Source organism: Carlito syrichta, unplaced genomic scaffold (assembly GCF_000164805.1).
Source record: "Carlito syrichta isolate Samal-C Ts95f unplaced genomic scaffold, Tarsius_syrichta-2.0.1 Scaffold302228, whole genome shotgun sequence".
Lineage (NCBI taxonomy): Eukaryota > Metazoa > Chordata > Mammalia > Primates > Tarsiidae > Carlito > Carlito syrichta.
In genome coordinates, this window is record NW_007246324.1 from 1,439 (window position 1) to 21,842 (window position 20,404).

The 20,404-nt window shown below is 45.3% G+C and overlaps 2 protein-coding genes across 2 annotated transcripts in view; both read right to left on the minus strand.

The window, feature by feature from the left end:
• Nucleotides 1-7,391: 7,391 nt before the first annotated feature.
• On the minus strand, nucleotides 7,392-9,592 carry TMEM133 (transmembrane protein 133). The gene is given in 4 exon segments (XM_008056122.2): nucleotides 7,392-8,668; nucleotides 8,670-8,939; nucleotides 9,031-9,228; nucleotides 9,437-9,592. Coding segments are annotated over 4 exon segments (807 nt in total). The 3' UTR covers nucleotides 7,392-8,485.
• ARHGAP42 (Rho GTPase activating protein 42) overlaps nucleotides 7,400-20,404 on the minus strand; it is an 80,749-nt gene continuing 67,744 nt past the window's right edge. The window contains exons 20-21 of the mRNA XM_008056121.2: nucleotides 13,377-13,456; nucleotides 7,400-12,451 (exon numbers count right to left, since the gene is read on the minus strand). Of these exons, the coding sequence (XP_008054312.2) occupies nucleotides 12,363-12,451; nucleotides 13,377-13,456 (169 nt within the window). The 3' untranslated portion in view covers nucleotides 7,400-12,362. The remainder of the gene's footprint in view (nucleotides 12,452-13,376; nucleotides 13,457-20,404) is intronic.

Sequence of the window (20,404 nt, forward strand, 5' to 3'; positions counted from 1 at the left end):
GCTGATTTTTTGATTTATTGTAGAGATGAGGTCTCGCTGCCCAGGCGGGTCTCGAACTCTAAGCGCCCATTGCTGGTCCTCCTTTCTCCCTCAGCCTCACATTGGAAGGACCGAGCTGTCCCCGAGTGGAACTCCACTCCAGCCTTCCGCAGAACAGACACTCGGTTGTGACCAGCCCAGCCATCACTTTTAGCCACCGCGTAGCAGCTGCCACTTGGTGCTCTTCAGTACTGGAGGGCGGGTGGGTCAAATGTGGGGTGGACATTTTTTGAGAATTGATCAAAACCGTGGACCCTCCTCTGGAAACAGAAATGTGCATCTAGAGACTCAAAGCTCTTCTTACCCAACCTAGGGAATTCACAGGTCTCTCGCGTCCACCTGGAGACCCAGGATTGAACCCCTGATTGTGGGAAGAATTCAGCCATCAGTCTCAGCACCGCCACCGGGGCTACACAGAGGAGAGGCCCGGCCCGGTCGGTCCACACCAAGCCCACCCACCAGCTGCAGCCACTCGCTGCGCCTCTTCCGGCTGCCTCTCTGGGCTTTGGTGACTCCCTGCTGCCTGCCTTCCTGGTCCCTCCTCAGCACACTGCAGACGTCTCAGCCACATTTGGATCCCCTAAATGACTCATTCAGGAGTCGCCATGGCATGTCACTTCGACCTTGGAAATGAGTCATCTTCTCGCTCTGGCTTTGTTCGCCCTTCTCGGTCAATGCAACGTTGCCTCCCAGCCCTCCCGTGGCACCCGACACAGCGCACACACGCACACACCCTGTCCCCCCCCTCCTGAAGGTAAATCTCATCTCACGCCTCTCCCTGCACCCTCCCCCCTCCTCAAGCCGGCCTTCGGGCCATCCGTCCAGCCAGTCATTTCGCTTCTTTCTGTCCTTGCCCACTCGCATGCCAATATGCCCCAGCAATTAACCTCCAAGCCACTTAGAAGGAGATTTAACCCATCAGAGACTCCCTTCACCTGTTCGTCTCTGGGACTTTTGTTCTCCATCCTTCCAGGTCTAGCCAGGATGCTCCCTTTTGTGTGTGAAGACTTCTCTGACCCTGCCTTTCTTTTCCTTTTTTTGAGTTGGAGTCTCACTCCGGCGCCCAGGCTGGAATGCAGTGGCACGCTCATGGCCACCCGTGTCAGCCCCCGCTGGGCTCCGGCGATCCTTCCGCCTCAGACTTCCAAGGAGCCAGAACTACAGGTGCGCGCTACCACGCCCGCCTGGTTTTCGATGGATTGCAGAGACGAGGTCTTGCCAAACTGCCCGGGCTGATCTCGAGCCCATGGCTCAGGCCGTCCCGTCGCCTCGGTCTCCCGAGCGCTGCGACTATAGGCTGAGCCACCGGGCCTGGCCTTTCTTCCCCTTTCAAGTCTGGGGACTCTATGCGTGGCCCTTTTACCCTTTGTGCCTCGATCACACGACCTCATCCGTCGCACACGTTACATGTTTGTGGACGCGTAGCAGATGCACATCTTCAGGGGTGCCTGTGCTATGCCGGCACATTCATACGATGCGTCGCGATCAAATCCTGGGAGCCGAGATAGCCATCGCCTTAAGCGTTTATTTTCTTAATGCTGGAGCATTCTCATGACTCCCTCCAGCTATTTGGAAATATACAATAGACTATTGCTAACTGCAGTCGCCTTGAAGAGAGCTGACTCAACGTGGGTTCACAAACACGGCCAGGTGCGCCTGGTTTTTAACGTGCATGTCTGTCTCCCTCACTGAGCTATGGACTTTTCAAGAACCAAAAAAAGCACGTCGAATTCTTCTTTATTTTTGAGTTGGAGTCTCACTCTGTCGCCCAGACTGGAGTGCAGTGGCTGCTCCTGGCCCCCGCAGCCTCTGGCGATCCTTCCGCCTCAGCCTTCCCAGTAGCCGGAGTTACGGGCACGCGCTACCACGCCCGGCTGATTTATTGTAGAGATGCTGTCTCGCTGCCCAGGCGCGTCTCGAACCCGCGGGCTCGGGCAATCCACTCACCTCGGTCTCCCAAAGGCACGGGATGACAGGCCGAGCCCCCGGGCCCGACTTTTTAAAGTTGTGAGCAACTGGAGGAGTGCTCGGCACTGTGAGTGGGAAGAAAGGAGACATGAAGGCACACAAGTAGCTCGCTCCACCGTCCACTCCTTCCCTCCCCCACTCCTCCCTCTGCCAGCCTCTTCTGTCCGGTGGGATCCTGCCTGCAGTAGGAAGTCCTGCCCCTCTGGGCTCTTCACTCCCGCCAAGACTCGCCTGGCTTGACCCTCCCAGGTGGCATCAGTCACACTTTGTTCCCTGCATGACTTCTGCTGTCTTCTACGTTCCGAACAGAGCCCTTTCTCAAGCCCCTATGGCAGCCAACACTTCATATTTTCAACGTTTTATTGTATCATCTTGTTGGTTTTTATATATCAGCTATCTCAGTAAGGCACAAACCTCTTGAAAAGGGAATCTATCTATTGTGCCTGGGGTCTCCAATGCCTTGCATGGGTCCTGCCTAGCAACTGTCTGATACGTGTCCAAATGCCTACTGGATGTTTCTGCTTCCCCTGTGAAATCCTGACAAATGGTCGTGCAGACGCTCTCAAGCACACCCTCTGATGGAAAGCGCTTTCCTGAGTTCCACTTTCGGAAGACTCGGTGATAAAAATATTTTTTTTTCCGAACCCAAATTTCAATCTTCACGACTTCTTCCAAGGAGTCCTATCTTTGGCTTTTGGAGTGATAAGACATGAAGCCAGTCTTTTCTTGCCCTTACATATCACAAAATTGCCCTCAATACCCCCAAAGGAGTTATCCATAGTTCTGCTAGACCTGTGCTCTTAGACCTTGTTTATACAAGTCATCTGGAGATCTTGTGAAAATGCAGGTTCTGATTGAGAAGTGTTGAGATTCTGCAGCAAAACAGCTTTTAGGTGGTCTCAGGGTGACACTTTGAGTAGCAATGGTCTGGTCTAGCACATTTTTCACGTGATGAGTCTTCCAGTCTCTTCACCTGCTTCCTCCTTCTTCTGGAAAAGGTTGAGTTGGCCAAAGCCCTCTTTCAAGCCTCGTGGTAGACAACGGTCAATATATGCCACTCAGCACAGAAAAGAGATGGTTCACAGAAAGAGTGCTGGGTTTCAAGCCGGGATACCCGGGCTTGAGTTTAACCTCTGTCACGTACCAATGATGTGGCATTGGATATGCCAAGTAAATTCACCTTTTGGAGTCTTCCTTTTCTTTTCTGGGGGAGGACAAAAAAGGGGGAGACATCCAGCAACTGTGTCTGTTAGGAGGACTGGAGAATGGTGTGATGACATATTGTATAGAAAGCACCAGATAAGTGGTCATGTATCAAATACACTGGAGCCATTGTTCAACATTTTAAATGCTGCTTAAAATTTCACTTGTTCTGTTGGCATTTGCCTCAGAAAACCGCACACTCAGACTCCTAAGTCTTTAATAATAATTGTTATCCAGTAATACCTACTAGTGCAAGGTTCTGGCCTAGACTTTTATTTTTTATTTTAAATATGTGGGGTACAACTCAGGGTTAGGTATACAAATGTTCATGATGCAGGTAGCCTTGTTGATGAGGTGTGCCCCGCCCCGGCAGTTTCCCACTACTGTCAATCCCGCCTCTGCGCGCCCCTGGCAGTTTCCAACTATTGCCAGTCTTTATAGTGTTGAGATAGTTGCTCATGGTCTGCTTATGAGTGAGAATGCGTGATACTCGGTTCTTTGTTTCTGTAACAGATCACTCAGTATTATAGCCTCTAAGTCCATCCAAGTTACTGTGAAGTTCATAATTTTGTCCTTTTTTATGGCTGCATAATATTCATTGTGTATATGTACCACATTTTTAAAATTCAGTCCTCTTATGATAGGCAGCACGGTTGGTTCCATGTTTTTGCTATTGTGAATAATACTGCAATAAACATGTGTGTGCAAGTTATCTTTTTTTTTTTTTTTCTGAGTTGGAGTCTCACTCCACTGCCCAGGCTGGAGTGCCATGGCACGTTCACGGCCACCCCAGCATCGACTGGCTGGACTCAGGTGATCCTTAAGTCTCAGCCTTCCAAGTGATCAGAATTATAGGCATGCACTACCACGACTGACGGATTTATTTATTTATTGTAGAGATGAGGTCTCACCAAGTTGCGCATGCTGGGCTCGAACCTGAGGGTTCAGGCAATCCACTCGCCTTGCCTCCCAAAGTGCTGGGATTACAGGCTGAGGCGTCGAGCCCAGCTGGGTATGTTTTTCATAGAGTGATTTGAGTTCCTCCGGGTATATTCCCAGTAGGGGGATTGGGAGGTCATATGGGAGGTTGACTTGTAGATCTTTGAAGAGTCGCCACACTTTTTACGCATATCTTCAGAAATTTTCACAGCCCAAACACATCAAAACAAGAAAAAGAAAAACAAATTCTTCCTCCGGACAGCGGAGTCTTACCGACCTTCCGCCTTCTGGTACCACGTGTACCCTTCAGGGAAGATACCCTGACAGGGAACATCCCCTCCTGGTAAAGTGTGACTTTTCAAAGATCAAAGCGTATGAGAGCCTATGGGTGCTTTCCCCACCCATCCACAAAATTGGTGGTCAGATCACGGAGAGGAGAGCCCAGTCCGTCGTTCAGCTTTCAGTCTCCTAGTGAGCAAACCTTGCTCTAAAAAGCTCTGATAGTTCTATGGAAACGTCAGAGGCTGTGACCTGGTCAAGGGAAGGGAAGGCTTTCCCTGTGCCCACGTAGGCGCACGGGATAGCAGCTTGACTCATATATGGTTAACATATTGTGCTCTGGGGAAGATTTATTTGAAGAAATGATTCTGTTCCAGCTGCTCCAAAAATACGTCTGAAAGCCACTGGAGTTGGGTAACTGCTAAGGCAACGTATGACTCATTCCTTGAAAAATCTGTCTGTAAATAGGTGACTTAGGGAGTATCAACCTCTGTGATGAGAATCAAAGATATATATTATTGTTGTTTTCCTCTCTCCAGCCCAGACTGACCCAGGGAATCTTTTACAGCAGACTGGCTCCTGGCATTTGGAGAGGTAGAATATGCCAGATAACTCATTTCTATCAACAAGTAGAGTCTGCTGAATGCCACGCTTGGCTCACATATCCCAAACACTGAGAAACAGCATTTGCTAACATGTCAACCAGTATTTTTAGATTTACGTCCCCAGGGCCTCCTATTTGAGAAAGTTTCTAATGTTCTTATCTATGCTTTTTAAAAAAATCTGTTTTCTAATAGTAAGAACTGTTCTATTACCAACCGGGAAAGGATTTTCTCAATTTTCAGCTGTCCGAAATTTCACTGTTAACAACACAACTTCTTTGCTCAGAACTTCAACTATAAGTTTGACACAGCTTCATTTCCAAACTTGGATTATTTTTTGGTATTTCATGGTTTAGAACATAAGTTATTTAATTTTACTTCCAAATTATCCAGCTACTCAGTCGTTTACAGGTCTGGCAGTGAGACGAGAAAACCTATGTCTAACCTCTGCCCTTAAGAAGACACCATGTTCATGTGCATAGGGGTGCATAGGGGTGCACTGGCCCCATTGATATATAAATAACTCCAGGCATTCATGGGAATTTAAAGAATGATCCCACTCTTTCTGGGCAAGTGGACACAGACACAAAAGCAACACAAGCCCACAACCGTATTCTTTAAATTCTAGGAGGGCTTACAATGATTGTTCCTTTCCTAATAAGTTTGCTCATTTAATGCTGTATTTATGTACATTCAACTTGTTCTAGTCCTGGGGGGTGTGATGAGAGGGTGATCTGTTTTGCACACAGGGATCACAATTTAATGGGGAAGCAAGTGAGAGCATTCACGTCTTGAATAAAAGCAACTTAAATTCCCCAAAGGACCCATGTGCCCCCAGTTCATGTCACTATCTTGTGGCTAGTTTTCATGCTACTGCTTTTATTTTTCTTTTAGCTAAGTACTGGACCTTATTTGGACACCACCCAGTTTTTGATGATCTTCCTTCTGTTCCCAGATCCTGGCCAGGGTTCCCCACTGCATTTAGCTGTCCTGCTCTCAAGGCTTTGCTGATCTGTGACAGTCCTTCAGCACTGCTTATTCTTCATGAGCTTGACAGTCTTGAGGAGTTCGGGGTTCCTATCTGTCCTGTAAAATGTCCCCAGTCTTGGTGTGTCTGACGTTTTTCTTACGGTTCTGCTAGAGTTGTGGGTTGAGGGTATTTATCACAGCGGTCAAGTGCTTTTCACATCACATCACATCACAGGGCGGAAGCCGACCACGTGACGCTAACCACATGGGGAGCACGTCAACAACAGAGAAGGTGTTGATTTGTACCACTTGGTTAAGACAGTGGCTAACAGGCTTATTTTCGGTGGAGTTATGATAGTCTTCCACACTCTTATTTTTTTGGAAGTGAGTTACTGAGTGTAGCCTACCCTTAAGTGAGAGAGACTTAAATTCTACCTCCTTGAGGGAAGAATTAACTACAATTCCCATATTATCTGGAATTTTTTAAGAAGAGATTTGTCTCTGCTCTCCCATTTTGTACCTAAATGAAATTCACTGCTATATATTTGTATCAGCATAGATTTGTGGATACTTACTTCATACTTTGGATTCTAATCCAGTCATCTATGTTTTGTTGCTCGGTTCATTCCAGTGCTGGCCACTGAAACCAAAATTGTTTTCATTATTTCTAAAATACCAGCTACGAGGGGTCCAGCCAATTCCTTCTAACCCAACACCCTTAAGCATCCTCGGGAGTAGCCCATCCACGATGACCTCTAACCCCCACGGTGGCAGATCTTTCTTGCTTACCCATACTGGGATTCACACGAGTCCTTTCATAGTTGCAGGTATTCTGCAGTAAATGTATCACTTCTCCTCAGACAGGGACACAACTGACAAGGTAAGCAAACAAGGTTGTGTGCCCTGGGGTCGACCCATCAGGCTTCATTTTGACAAGGTGATCTGCTGTACTCTGATCACTTAGCAACACAAAATAAAGACAGCATTCTCTTTATTTGCTACAGAACAACATTCTACCTAGAAGTCACATAATGACCAAGAGAGTCGTAAGACTCATAGAAATCTGAAGGGGTCTTTGCGGATATTCTACCTGCAAACTTTTGCAAACAAATGGTATGCTGTTTTCAGGCAAGCCTGTCTACTTCTTCCATTGTTACTCTGCTTATGACTCATATCTCCTCTCCTCCGTAGATACCTGCATTACAAGTATCAGCATTAACATTTTCCAAATCTTGCCTCATGCCAACGTGTCAGGAAAAGGTCACCAAATTCTGTTGTGGTTTAACCACACCCCAAACGCTCATTCATGGTACTAGAGATCTTATTTTTTCTCCATATGAACCCAAGACAATTAATCTCCAACACAGTGTGTCTTCAAATACAAAGACTAAATGACAATGTGCTAATGAAGTTTATTTTTAAAGTAATTTAAGATGCAGTGTAAACATACATTAATGATATTGTGGCAATTTAGATTAGGAATAACATGAGGTTATTTACATGTTGACATATATGTGTGTGTATATATATATACACAAAGTGCAGATAAATACAGAAACACTACAAAATAAACAAAAAATTCAACATGATAATTTACTGACAATCATTTTCACTGTATTTATTACTTAATCTGCTATGTTAATGGTCACAAAGAAGCTCCTAGTTCTGAAATATATCTAAATATCCAACTTTTATATTAACTACAGTACCTCAAATTTTAACAGTATATAAATAGGATTCTGAATTTAAAACCCAGGCGTCTTCCCTGCCAAACTCCCTATTTGTAAAGGCTTCAGCTCAGAGTTCAAGGACTCTTAACATCCCAGTCTCCAATGTGCAGTGATACCTTGGATATTCAGCACAAATCGTAGAGGCAGCGTCCTTAGATCAGTTCCAGTGGGTGTTATTCTCTGCAAAAAGGAGGCAGTTGAGGGAACCCTGGCAGATATAAACCTCTCTCGCTGGATGTAGAGTAACGCACACTTGTAATCCAAGAGACAGCATGGATTCAAGGTGAAAGTGAGTTACTCTCAACTCTGGAAGTGTAAAGACCCTGGGAACCCTGGCGAGAGATGACAGGTGTCACGAGGGGAAAAAGTGGTCATCTAATTGAGGTGGTCTTGGCACCTCTAGCCCCCACCTCTTCCAACACCTAAGTTCCTCAAGTGGCCCTACGCACGAGTGTCTTGAATGGTGGAAAGCATTTATGTTGGCCATACCTGAAAATGATCCCTGTCTTTCGGGACTCCTTGGTGAGCTCACAGACTCCATTTCTCCCCATGGCAGCAAGAAAAGTTCACCCTGAACTTGGCGTCTCGCTCGTGAGTGCCAGGGAGAAGTAGTGATGTCCGGGCATGCTGAGCCAGGCAACAGCTTCTAAACCTTGGTCTAGGACACGCAGCCCGGTGTTCTGCCAGTGGCTTACTGTGAGTGCCACTGTCACCATGCTTATGGAAGACCCTTAAAAACAGTGAGAGCAGCTGCCCTCAAAACAGAAAACATCCAAAAATCCAGTCCTCTAAAAGTCCACATTGTTCATAACCCTGAGTTTCCCCGAGTTTATTACCTCGTGGGACCTGCACATTTTGAAGCAACGAGATAATGGTGACAATGGCGGACACAGTGAATGTGTTCAGGAAACTGAGATAGGTTGATGAACACCTGATATTTCAGTCTGTGAGTTGACAGGAGACAGGCAGGTCATAGGTTGCTCAGAAAGGCTTATTCCTTGTTTTTAAAAAGTGTTTTCATCTTGGAAGGTCACCAGAAAGGGTGGGAGGCAAAATCAAATAGCAACTTCTACCCTAAGGGGAAACCTTTAGTCAGGAGCAAAGTAACTTCTGGACAACAGTCAAGACTCTGCTCTTTTTTCTCACCAGGAGATACGATTTCAGGGTCTTTTTGCCCAGTGGTGTGAGATGAGGGGGTAACAGTGGTGAGTTACAAATGTTGTCATCAAGCCAGAGTACAAAGTCTGTTCCTAAATGATCTGCCTCTAACTTCAGTCAATAAATCAAGTTGGGATTCCTACACGCTTTAGCATCCTGGGCACATAACCGGAGGCATGACTATAGGCTGAAGTTATTTGAGGCGAGGCCCTGGGAGACTCTTCGAAACTGACATCCACGCAGGTGACACCCTTTCCGACACTGACACAGACCTGAGGTCTGGGGCTGGGGTGAGAGGGTGACCAGGGTGTCACCTTCACAGGACGATGGTGCGAAACTTGCTGTCCTCACAAAACAGCAAATGTTCAGGAGGTGAGCCTTAACACGTAAAGCTAATGATCATAGAGTAAGAATAAAAGTTGTGTGTGTCTCTACTTTTCCTATTTGGAAACCTAAGTAGTTTGGGATCATAAGGTACATTTTTTTTTCCTCTGCCATCCCTGAAGGAGCCTGCAGACGAGCCATCTTGAGAAACCTGGTTATGCTTACACCGGTTCCAGAGCACAGGGGACCCTTGCAACAAGCCATGCCACTCACGACAGACAAGGGCACACGTGCTTCCTCAGACTCCTCAGACACTACAGGGACACGAAGATGAGTCTGCTTTTCAGACACTGACACATAACCCCAGAACCATCCCTCCATTGGCTGGCTAGTTCCATAAAGCTGGTAGGGTTATGGCATAAGGTGTGAGATACAACACACACGTGTTTGGCATTCAGGGATATTGTCACACGGCACAGGAGGTGATCAGTTTAGACCTCTCGGTCTCATCCTCATACTGTGTGCACTGTAAGCAGCGTTAGGGCTGTTGTGTGTTGTGTGTTTCGAAGGTGTGGACCTGTCAGTTCTAACACATCTTCCCATTGCTTCCAAACACTAAGGTTTTGTTATTGAAATTCTGTTATAATTATAACTTTGAAGATGATCTAGCGTCTAGGTCCTGATTTTTTTTTCTCAGTGCTCATACATATCCTCTCTACAGGACACTCACTTCAAGGGAAAAGCCGCTTCAGCCCATCTCCAGTATGTAGCCGTCACTTGATTACACACGTAATCAAGATGAAGAAAAAAACATCCTCATGAATCTCCAAGATTAAAACTTCAAGCAAAAGCACAACTTGAACTGGCGCGTCTGTAGCCTGTGACAGGAAAAAGGCCATAGCAAGTACTGTGGCCGCAGCCTAGGCCTTGCCACCAGAAAGGACGGCTAGGGTTCATACCCTTGTGTGAACCATATATTAAAGCAAAAGTGTTAAATCTGAATGAGGCATCCATGGCATAAACTTAGACAGCTCAGAAGCAGGAGAGCTCCAGTCTGGGTTCAGCTAAAATGAAGGCTGGGATTTCTTTATGTGGCTGTAAGAGAAGCAGGATACTGCATCTCTCTTTAGAGTCAAGCTGGTCTTCGAAAGAAAACCAATTTGCGCGGAGAGGTTTTAATCTAGCAGGATGCCAGACAATGGCAAGGGTGCTTAAACCAAGGGTGCCGTATAAACTAAGGGATGGGGACATTGGAGAGACTACCTTCTGTTCCCGCAGAGGCTAATTAGGGTATTGGCAATGCCATGATTACTAGTAAGGGACACCAAGGACCTAGACCAAGAAACTCCAGCGACACCTGATCACCGTGTGCAAAGATCGCTAGTAAGAGGTCAAAGAAAAAGCTATTCTTTTACCAGACTTTTACATTACCTTACCAGTTTTTCTACTATCAGAATACTCCTCATTCTTTTATTTCAGTTCACTAATTGATTGATTCCTGATTGTGACTCTGTCAACTGTCAGTTTCTTCACTTGTTAATTCCAATCCATTATTTTTATTTTTAAATGCTGAGCCATAGTTGTTTCAGTGTATAGGTGCATTTAAACTACTAGAAATATTAATTTAAAATAGAGGAGACTGAGAATGCAGATTATAACATCATGTAAAGAGCTTTACACCGTCAATCCCTGAGTGTCTGCACAGTGGGGAACTCTGTAACATACAAGATGTTACGAACTGGCAGGCCAGGGTTGTGGCCCTTGAAGGGCGGGAACCAGCTTTTCAGAAACTTGAGAAGGAAGGCTCTTTGCCAGATAGAGAGATTTATAGGAATAATATGTTAGAATTACTGAACAGAAATGATTGACGTATGACCAGATACTGATGAGATCTGTAAGTGAGAGATCAATACCTGTCTCTGCACTCTACACATGAGTGAGATTTCTCATAGAGGGGGATACCTTAGAACAGCACAAAAGAAAGTCACATACTGATTTTATTCCTCCTGAAGAAGATGGAACTATTCCAAATCTTGGGGTTCAAAAAATAACTTAAGGGTCCAGTACTTTTGCGTTTATTTTCTGTCTCAACTATGCATAGACTGTGGAAGGCATAGCTTTCCTAGTAGTGTCTTCAGACATCTTTTTTCATTGGCAGAAGAACATCTCAAAACGGGATATCATTAAAGCACACTGACATTTTACAGTGTTCCAAGTGGAATTCAAGTGGTAATGCTTGCGACTGCACTTTTACGGTTTTCTCATAGCAATTATTCTTCTGCGATGCCTCTAACATGCTACTCACAGAGGACGAGTCCAAATGATTGATCAGTATCTGCATTCATACAAATCCCAAAGTTACGAAGACAGTGGTACATATCCTCTCAACTATAGGTCAGACAACTATAACCCACAAGCCAGATCTAATCCACCACAAAATCAGTTACTATCAGGCCTTTAGAGAAGTTGTTTGCTGACCCCTGCACTGCACCTGTGAAATGTCTGGAACTCTGGACAGATTGCTTACAGTGGAATCAGTGTATGACTTCATTTGGCTTCCCTTACAGACCTCATAGACATTATTGCTTCTGAATAGTATCATCTACTTGGAAAACAAATAAAAATAAAGTTATATTAAAACAAAGATGTATATCTTTGAAATGTTTAGGACCAGCAAAACAATCATACATAAAAGTAGTATATTTCTAAGAAAAAAATAACAAATGAACCATTTAAATTACATTTTAAAGTAACGATTTCAAGGTTCCTCGGAGAAAACCAGGGAGTAAAAGAGAGATCTCAACATCCATATAGCAGATTTCTGGTTTCCACATTTCTGGGACACAGAATTTCACACAGTATTTGAGACTCTACGATTGTTATGGAAGAGACATTGTGGAGAGTTACTTACTGTCTAAAAAAAAAGGAAAAGCAAGGTATTTGAAAACAAACCAGCCAAAAAAAAGAATGGCCAACAATTTAAACTTTCTTCCATTCATAGGGAGCTACATAGTCTGCTGGTGGGGAACTTGGTGGAAATGGACTGTTTTCTCTCAGTGGGCCGATCCCCATATCTGTGTCAGAGAAAATCAGAGCGCCTGTTATTCGTTACCATGGATACCATGAAGATACTGCCATCCGCTAAACAGTTTTAGAGGAAGACAACATAGTTTTCGGGAACCAGTCCGGTTTTGCCTTCATACGTTGCCTTTAGCCATCCTGGTTCCACCGACGGGTACACTAGCAGGGCAAGCAAAGAATAGTCAGTCCGCACTGGCTTCAAATCACGACATGTCACCCATCTGCTAACAGGCACATATCCACATGAGATCACACGCATACAGTCGGCCCGCGGCATCTGTGGGGGATGGGTTCCAGGACCCCTGCGGATACGGAAGCCCGTGGAAGTCCCTGACATAAAGTGACATCATGTTTGCACGCAACTAGGTACCCCCCTCCTTGATGCTTTAAACCATCTCCAGATTACTTATCATACCTGTTACAGTGTGAGCGCTACACAAGTAGTTGCTATAATATATATTTTGCAACTCGTATTGTTGTTATTGATTTAATCTACTTATTTTGGAATATTTCTGATCCGTGGTTGGTTGAATTCATGGATGCATCATCCCTGGATACAGAGGGCCGTTTGTACACTCAACTAAGATTGTCAAAACAAAGTATCACACCCCTTTACAGGTGAAATGTCTGCATTCACATAATAAAACACACACGCACACACAGAGGCACATGCACACAAAACACCCAAAGGAGAGAAAACTGGGGACCACTGGGTTTTTAAAAATTATTTGCATGCATGCGTGCATGTACGTATGTATGCATGTGTGTGCATGCATGTTTAGAGACAGGGTTTTGCTGTGCTGCTCAAGCTAGCATGCGTAGCTATTCACAGGCGCGATCATAGCACACTGCACCCTTGAACTCTTGGCCTCAAGTCATCCTCCCTCAGCCTCAGCCTCTCGAGCAGCTGGGACTCAGGCACGTGCCACCCGGAGGGGTCTGAGGAGTTCACGCACGCAAGTCATGAGCGGCAGGGCCTGGGATCGGTCCGAGGTCCCTGCGTCTGCTAACCATTCTTACCACCACAGCCCTCCCTCCACCTCCCAGGACGCTACACACAAGTGAAGGGAACGGAGGGGCTCACCATTGGAGAAGATCGCGCCCTGCGGGAAGGAGAGCTCGTGGCTGTGCTCCGCCTTACAGGAGTACATGGCTTTGGCTTGGCTGGAAGGTAAGACAACGTGTCAGAACCACCACACTCAGCTCAAGGACATCTGTACTCAAAACCATCCTGAAAGAATGCTGTTGGCTTCTAGTCGTAATTGGACTATGACACGCAGAGAGAAAGAACATATGTAAGTATACACCAGTGCCTTTTCCACAAACTGAACACAACGGGGTTACCAGATCAAGAAGCCGAGTGTCACCAGCACACTGGAAGCTCTTGCGTTTCCAAGCAATGCCCCAAGGGTGACCATCTGTCTCATAACAAACTGTACAGGTTGGTTTCAAATACTGCTATTATTTAATCGTTAGCTGCTAAATAGTCTGTTTTTACAGTTATACAGGAACCAAGGTGCGTGGGTGCCTAAAGTTTTTTTTTTCCACTTTCATTCTCAGACTACCTGAGATGAGGTCCAAAAATTAAAAGGTTTATAGGATATGGTAAGCTGAGGGGGCATGATAAAAAGAAAATGATAGGGTAGTTGACACGGCGGCCAACGTTAGCCTCACTGCAAGAGGATGATGGGTAGATGGGGCTTTGCAAACCGGAGAGTACACTCAGCCCCCCAGAAGGGAGGCAACACACAGCTCCCACATCTGTCACCGCAAGTGAGCCTGTGCTCAATGTAGCCAGACACTCTGGTTTTTAAGAGAAGGCAGACTTTCGGAATCTCATAAGGGATCTGACTTTTAAAATATTTGGATCAACCCTAAAGAGTCACCCTCAGAGGCTGCTCATCAGGGGACCAGGCCAGTCCCCTCTGGTCTGCAACCCTCAGACCTGCAGGGATCCTGTCTCCACCCCTTCCCGTCTCTTCACACCCAGCGTCCATGCCAGGCTCCTTTCTGGCCTGGTTGGCCGAATGGCTTCCTCAAACCTTGAAGCGTCCTCTTGTGTTCCCTTATGCTCCGTCACCTACAGAGAAGCCAGAGGAGAGTTTCAAGGCGTCCATCAGACCACGGTATCTTCCTGACAACAACCCATCAACTGGTTTCCTATTCTAGCCTACAAGTCACACACAGTCGGGTGTCAGGCAGTCTCTCCTGCCACTCTGTGTCCTGGCCTCTGCCCCCCGGCTCTAGTCCAGGTGTACTGGCTCTAGACCAGGTGTACTGGTCTCAGACCTGCCCAACTCAGTCCCACCTCAAGCGAGCTGTGGCCCGCTCCCCGAGAAGTCTTCCTCTTGATCTTCATGGTCATCTTGGATGTCAAGAGCTTGGCTGAAGGCCAGGCCTCCCCGACCACACTCTCTAAAACAGCTGCCCAGACAATTAGCCTCTCGTCCCGCTTCAGGTCTGTGTGGCATAATAACTGGCTTTGTTCCTTTGTTATGGCTGATATTCTTGTTATCTTCCCTCCTATCTAGAATGGAATCCCCATGAGTAATGTCTGAGGCTTAGAGGTAACTCAGAAAGTTATTTGCTACATGAGTGAGTGAAAAAAAAGGAAAGATGGTAAGTCACTGGAAAGATCCCAAGGGCCTTGTCTGTCCTGCCTGGGGTCCCAGGAGCACAGCTGCGGAGAAGCACTGGCCGTGCATGCTCTCTGTGGCTCTCCCAAAGCAACACCGTCACATTATGATTTCGTTTCCCTTTGGGCCTAGACCTTGGGTCTGATATCTGCACTTCCAGAATGAGGCTCAGTCATTTAAACTGTAGACTGAAGAGCAGATAGAGGAAAAACGTGGGTCTGCCTCAAGTCGGCTTCACTGGAGGTGAAACTCAGGCTGTCCTAGAAAGGACAGCATTCAGGCCAGTGGCCCCCTTCTTGACGGGGTGAAACAGGTTTGGGAATGACCGTCAGCCCCACAGGGCAACTTCCCAGGGAAACACGGCCTAAGGAAAAACCGAGGGAGCGGAGGCAGCCAGAAGAGTACAGGACTTTATGTAAAGAAGAGTTGTGTATGTGTACGTGTGCACGCGCTTGCATGGGCATGTGCCCATGGGTGTGTTGGTCACATAAGGTGGGAAGTGAGGGTGTGACCAAGGTCGGAGGACTTCTAAGAATCCAACTGTGGCAAGATAAGTTTTTTCTACAAATCTGAGCAAGCACAGCCATTTGATCTGACCAGGATAGAATTGTCGATTGCACAGTCAGTGTCCTAAAAAATAAATCACATTTTCTGGCAGCAACAGTTTCCTCCAGTAAGCATTAAGTCATATTTCTTTGAATCACAAGCTATCTATAAGGAAACAATTTCTAAAGTTGTAGAAAATATCACATTCTTTACCATGATGTACTTTTTAAAACCATGCTTTAAAAATGTACCTAAACATTTTTATTAATATTCAGACATGAAGGTTCTCCTTATTTTTATTTATAGTATTTTATGGGACAGGACCAGGAAGGAGAGAAGCATAGAATAGTTGCATCACTAAATAGATAAAACATATGTATGTATATTGCTGAATGTGTCAAAACCACTCACTATGGATTACTACCTGTCATGACTTTTCAATTATCTGTGCATGTGACTAGACAGAATTTTCTTCTGCTGAGATCTGTAACTACAGGTGTTAACTCTGCAGAAAGCTTTGATGATTTAATGTAGACGTCTGTGACAGTGAAGCTTCTTCTAGGTGCTAATGCTTCCTCTTTTACTGTCTTGGTGTACTGAAGAGATGTGAAAATAACACTGTCACTTATTGTGTCTCTCTTCAGAAGATTCTATTCTCTCTTTGAAAAGGATTTTGAAAATCCTGCTTCTCACTGCATGGGAGAGTGAGGTAATGACACCCACAGTCCTGAAAGCCATTTCTTCCCTTGTCATCAGGAAAATGATCTGCTCACAAGCTTCACCCTTGACTCTAAATGTTGTTCAATGCTGATGAGTCAATGCACAAAGGTTTGATGAGGTCAGTGTGCAGAATTTGCCAATGCTTATCTTAAACATGAGGTAAATCAAAATTTTACCAAAATCGATGCACTGTTTTCTGGAAGATCTGCTTAACAGTGACACTGACACAGACACACACACACACACAATTTTGACTACTATTGACAGCTTCACTTCTGAAGGGAATAGGACAGAAGATATAGTGGTCATCGGCAGAGGACTTAATAAATCAGAGCACACCAATCCAGTGAAGTGTTAGGTAGCAATACAAACAGCGCTATTGACAAACACATGCCTTACAGCAAGGTTAGCGTGTAAGGCAAACACTTTACAAATGTGCCCTTGTCAAGAGCCCTGAATTGTCCATGACCATTTACCAATAAGCACTGCTTTTTGGCCAGTGGTTGGTGACTTCTTAAAATTAATTACACGTTCTTCTCACAGGCCCTTTTCAACAAACATTGGCTGTTTCCAGCTTGGATATCTAAGGCTATTGAAAGCCTCGGCGCTAAAGAACTTCCACCTGAGCCTGCAGAATTAAAGCTTGCTGATGTCAAGGGTATGCATGCCGCAACTCCATTGAAAAGGAAGTGGAAAAGTGAGTAACGAAGCATGTTTAGGCTAAAAATGTGTACTTAATCCACTCACTCGACAGTTTTATTGAGCATGTATTGATAGTGTTGGGCACCATGGTAGGAACAATTCAGTGAGAAACAGTTCCATGTAACCTTCTCTGTGTGTTTAACACAGAGGTGTGGTTCTCAAAGTGTGGTCAGGGGAACCTGGAGAGGTAGCCGGAGGGGCAGGCAGGACCCCAAAACACCACCGTCCTGACAGCTGATGGAATGCATGTGACAATCCATCCATTTTGTGTTATGTCAGGTATTAAGGGTATCTGAAAAAATATAAGGCGATTCAACCTTCTCTGTTTTGGAAAATAACATTTCTTCCCATAAAAATGATGTTATTTTTGTTAATGCATAATATAATATGCTTATTCTCATCTATAAACAAATTAATATGGACTTTAAAAATTTAATAGTTTAATGTCTAATACAGTAAATATCAATAGATATAACTCATAAAAACAAAAACTCTTTGGGCATCCTTAATGATTTTTTAAAAAGTTTATAAGGGTGTTCTGAGATTAAAAAATTTGGAGAACCATTGTTAGAGATGAGATGAGAAGCCATGCATCAAAATGTAATCACAGCCGGGCTCGGTGGCTCAGCCTGTAATCCCGCGCCTTTGGGAGGCTGAGGTGAGTGGATTGCCTGAGCCTGAGGGTTCGAGACCCGCCTGGGCAGCGAGACCTCATCTCTACAATAAATCAAAAAATCAGCCGGGTGTGGTAGCGCATGCCTATAATTCCGGCTACTTGGAAGGCTGAGGCGGAAGGATCGCTGGAGTCCAGCAGGTCGAGGCTGCAGTGGTCAGGAGCGGCCAGTCTGGGTGACAGAGTGAGACTCCAACTCAAAAAAAAAAAAAAAAAAAGTAATCACAGTTACCTTCAGGTGATAAAACTGGAAGTGGTTTTTGTTATTTTCTTAGTTTATTAGTATTCAACACATTTTTTTATTTTAAAAAATCATGGCTTCTTTTTTCCTTCTTACATGTGTTATGGTGTTTTCTGTGTCTTATGTGTCTCTTATATACGTCCCTGAGCTCTAAGCCAGCGACTTTCAGTCCTTCTAAAAACTCAGACTCACGGAACAAGTAGATTTTTTTGTTGTTGTCAAGCTTTGTTTTTGTCCTTTGTGATCACAAGCAAAACACCGGTCTTTTAAATTTTGGTGATAGAAATATTTGGTTGTTTATAATGAGCTAGTAGTTCAAGTCCCAACTCTGAATTCTCAACTCAACCCCCATCTATTTGTGCCCGTTGCCTAATTATACTACTTTCCAGTGGATCATCCCTCTGACTAGAACTGACTGAGACAAGATGAAGGCTCTGGGGGCGCTGTTCTCCCTCACAACGGTGAATTATCATGGTGAGAGGGAGCTTCTTGAGGGTATTTTACAGGTTACTGCAAATGATCAATGTCTTCTCAGGACAAGAGGGGGCCTAGCAACATCCGGTTCTTGAGGATTTTACAGGTGACTGTAGACGACCAATGTCTTCTCAGGGCTGGGCCGGGCACAAGGCCATTCTTCCCTGCTGCAGCGGTTCTCACACTCTCATGTGCACAAGAATCCCTTGGGAAGGCTCCCCAGGCCTCAGTCCCAGACACTCTAGCTGAAAAGGTCTGTGGCAAACACCTGGCATCTTCATCCGGACAAATCTTGAAGCACATCCCCTCCCGTTCGACTGAACGTGTTTCCTTTCAGATCTCCAGTGACGCCTTGGGGTTAACACCAGTGTCCTCTGCTTATCTCTGTGACTCTTTTGCAGATGCTCTGGCTCTTCTCCTCATGAAGGCCTTCTGAATGTCCCCAGCTCCATCCTGACTGGCTGACTGTCCTCTCCAGGGCCCTCACGACCTCCCAGTAGAGCCATCGGAATGAGGAATTCAGGCGCATCAGCGACGAGCCCCCCTAGAGCCTGCAGTGACTCAGGAGCCGCCACCTTTCTGTTGCTCAAAACCATCTGCTAAAATCTCCCAATCGGTCTCTTGGCCAAATATGGCTTATCTTCCCACTGCCTCTCTAAGGCCTATCTTTCTCAATGCCCAATTCAAGGGCAACCCTGAGTTCCCTAGAAGGAAAATGAAGAAGTCGCGGGAAGTTAGTTTGCAAAACGTCCTCAACCTTGACCAGCTGGTCAGTTTTACTTAATTGTCCAAAAGAGTATTGGGTGACCGTTGAGTGTTAGTGTTAAATACCATCAATACAGCGATCAGAAAGTTGAATGCCTTAGGCAGGCAGCTTCAGCAGTCATTATAACAATACAACTAGTTATTGACGTAGATACCATCTACAGGGCACCTGCCATGTTCCAGCACAGTACTGTATACATTCCCAACAATATGGCCAGCTCAGACCGATGGCTTTCATTGTGTAGGTAAAGAGAACAGACTTCCAAAATTAGTCACTTCAAGTTGCACAGACCAAGAAGTGATGGACCGAAAATTTGAGTGAGGGTCTGTCTGACCCTGAAGTCTATTCCTGTTCCACGATGCGTGTCTCAGTGAAGAGTCGTGACGCAGGTCACAGTTCTGTGGACTAGTTGACAAGAAAGACGATCATCCTGAATTTAGAGATGAGTGGGCTCCAGATTTATGCTGAGGCCCATGAGAGGTTGATTTAGAAGGTAATATAGAGTATTAAAGATGCATGGGCTGACGGCTGAACAACTGAGTTTTTCTTTATTATACGACAGCTCTCTAATTTAATGAACAGCTTGTTTTCCTGACGCTCTGTGGGATGACCTCTGATCACAGCACTCGAGATTTCACTTAACAAGCAGACCCTTCTTGGGGCTTTCTAATAAAAGGGCTCCATCTAGTGGAGCGATGCAACCATCCAGCTTGACAGACAGAAGCAGCAAGGCGAAATCCCTCCCACCAAGGCCCCCAAACGATGACTATCTCTGAGAAATGATGCTTGCCTGACACACGCATGGGGTTGAGTTTCCACTGTGTCTTGATAAAAAAGGTAGAAGATAAAGATGCAGACCCACGAAGACTCAAGCGCTCTTGACCACCTACAGAGACGTCAGGCACTGACCATCGTCCAAGAAGAGACCCAAGTGGCTCTGCTCTGCACCGTTAAAAAAAGGAATCCACGAGGGCCCTCAGTAGGTTTTGAATAGCCAACAAGATTTTGAAGGTTTCTGCTATCTCTAGTCACTACCACATGCCCAGTATTGCGCAGGTACTTAATAAACGCTTGCTGGAAAAGTCCACATACTTTTATGAGGTGGATACCCTTTGGTTAAATGAACGTTATCCAGCAATACCTCAATTCTGTATGATAACTTTACTTCGCAGCCTCAATTAGTCAGTCACAGGAAGCTCAAAAAAGCCTCAGTACATATAAAGGAAAAAATCAAGTTTGTTCTTCAAGTTCTCTCATATATATGCTCTTTCAACAACGAGCATTTATTGAGTGCCTCCTCCTTATATTAGCTGTTGATGGCTAAAAAAAAAAAAAAAAAAAAAAAAAAAAAAAA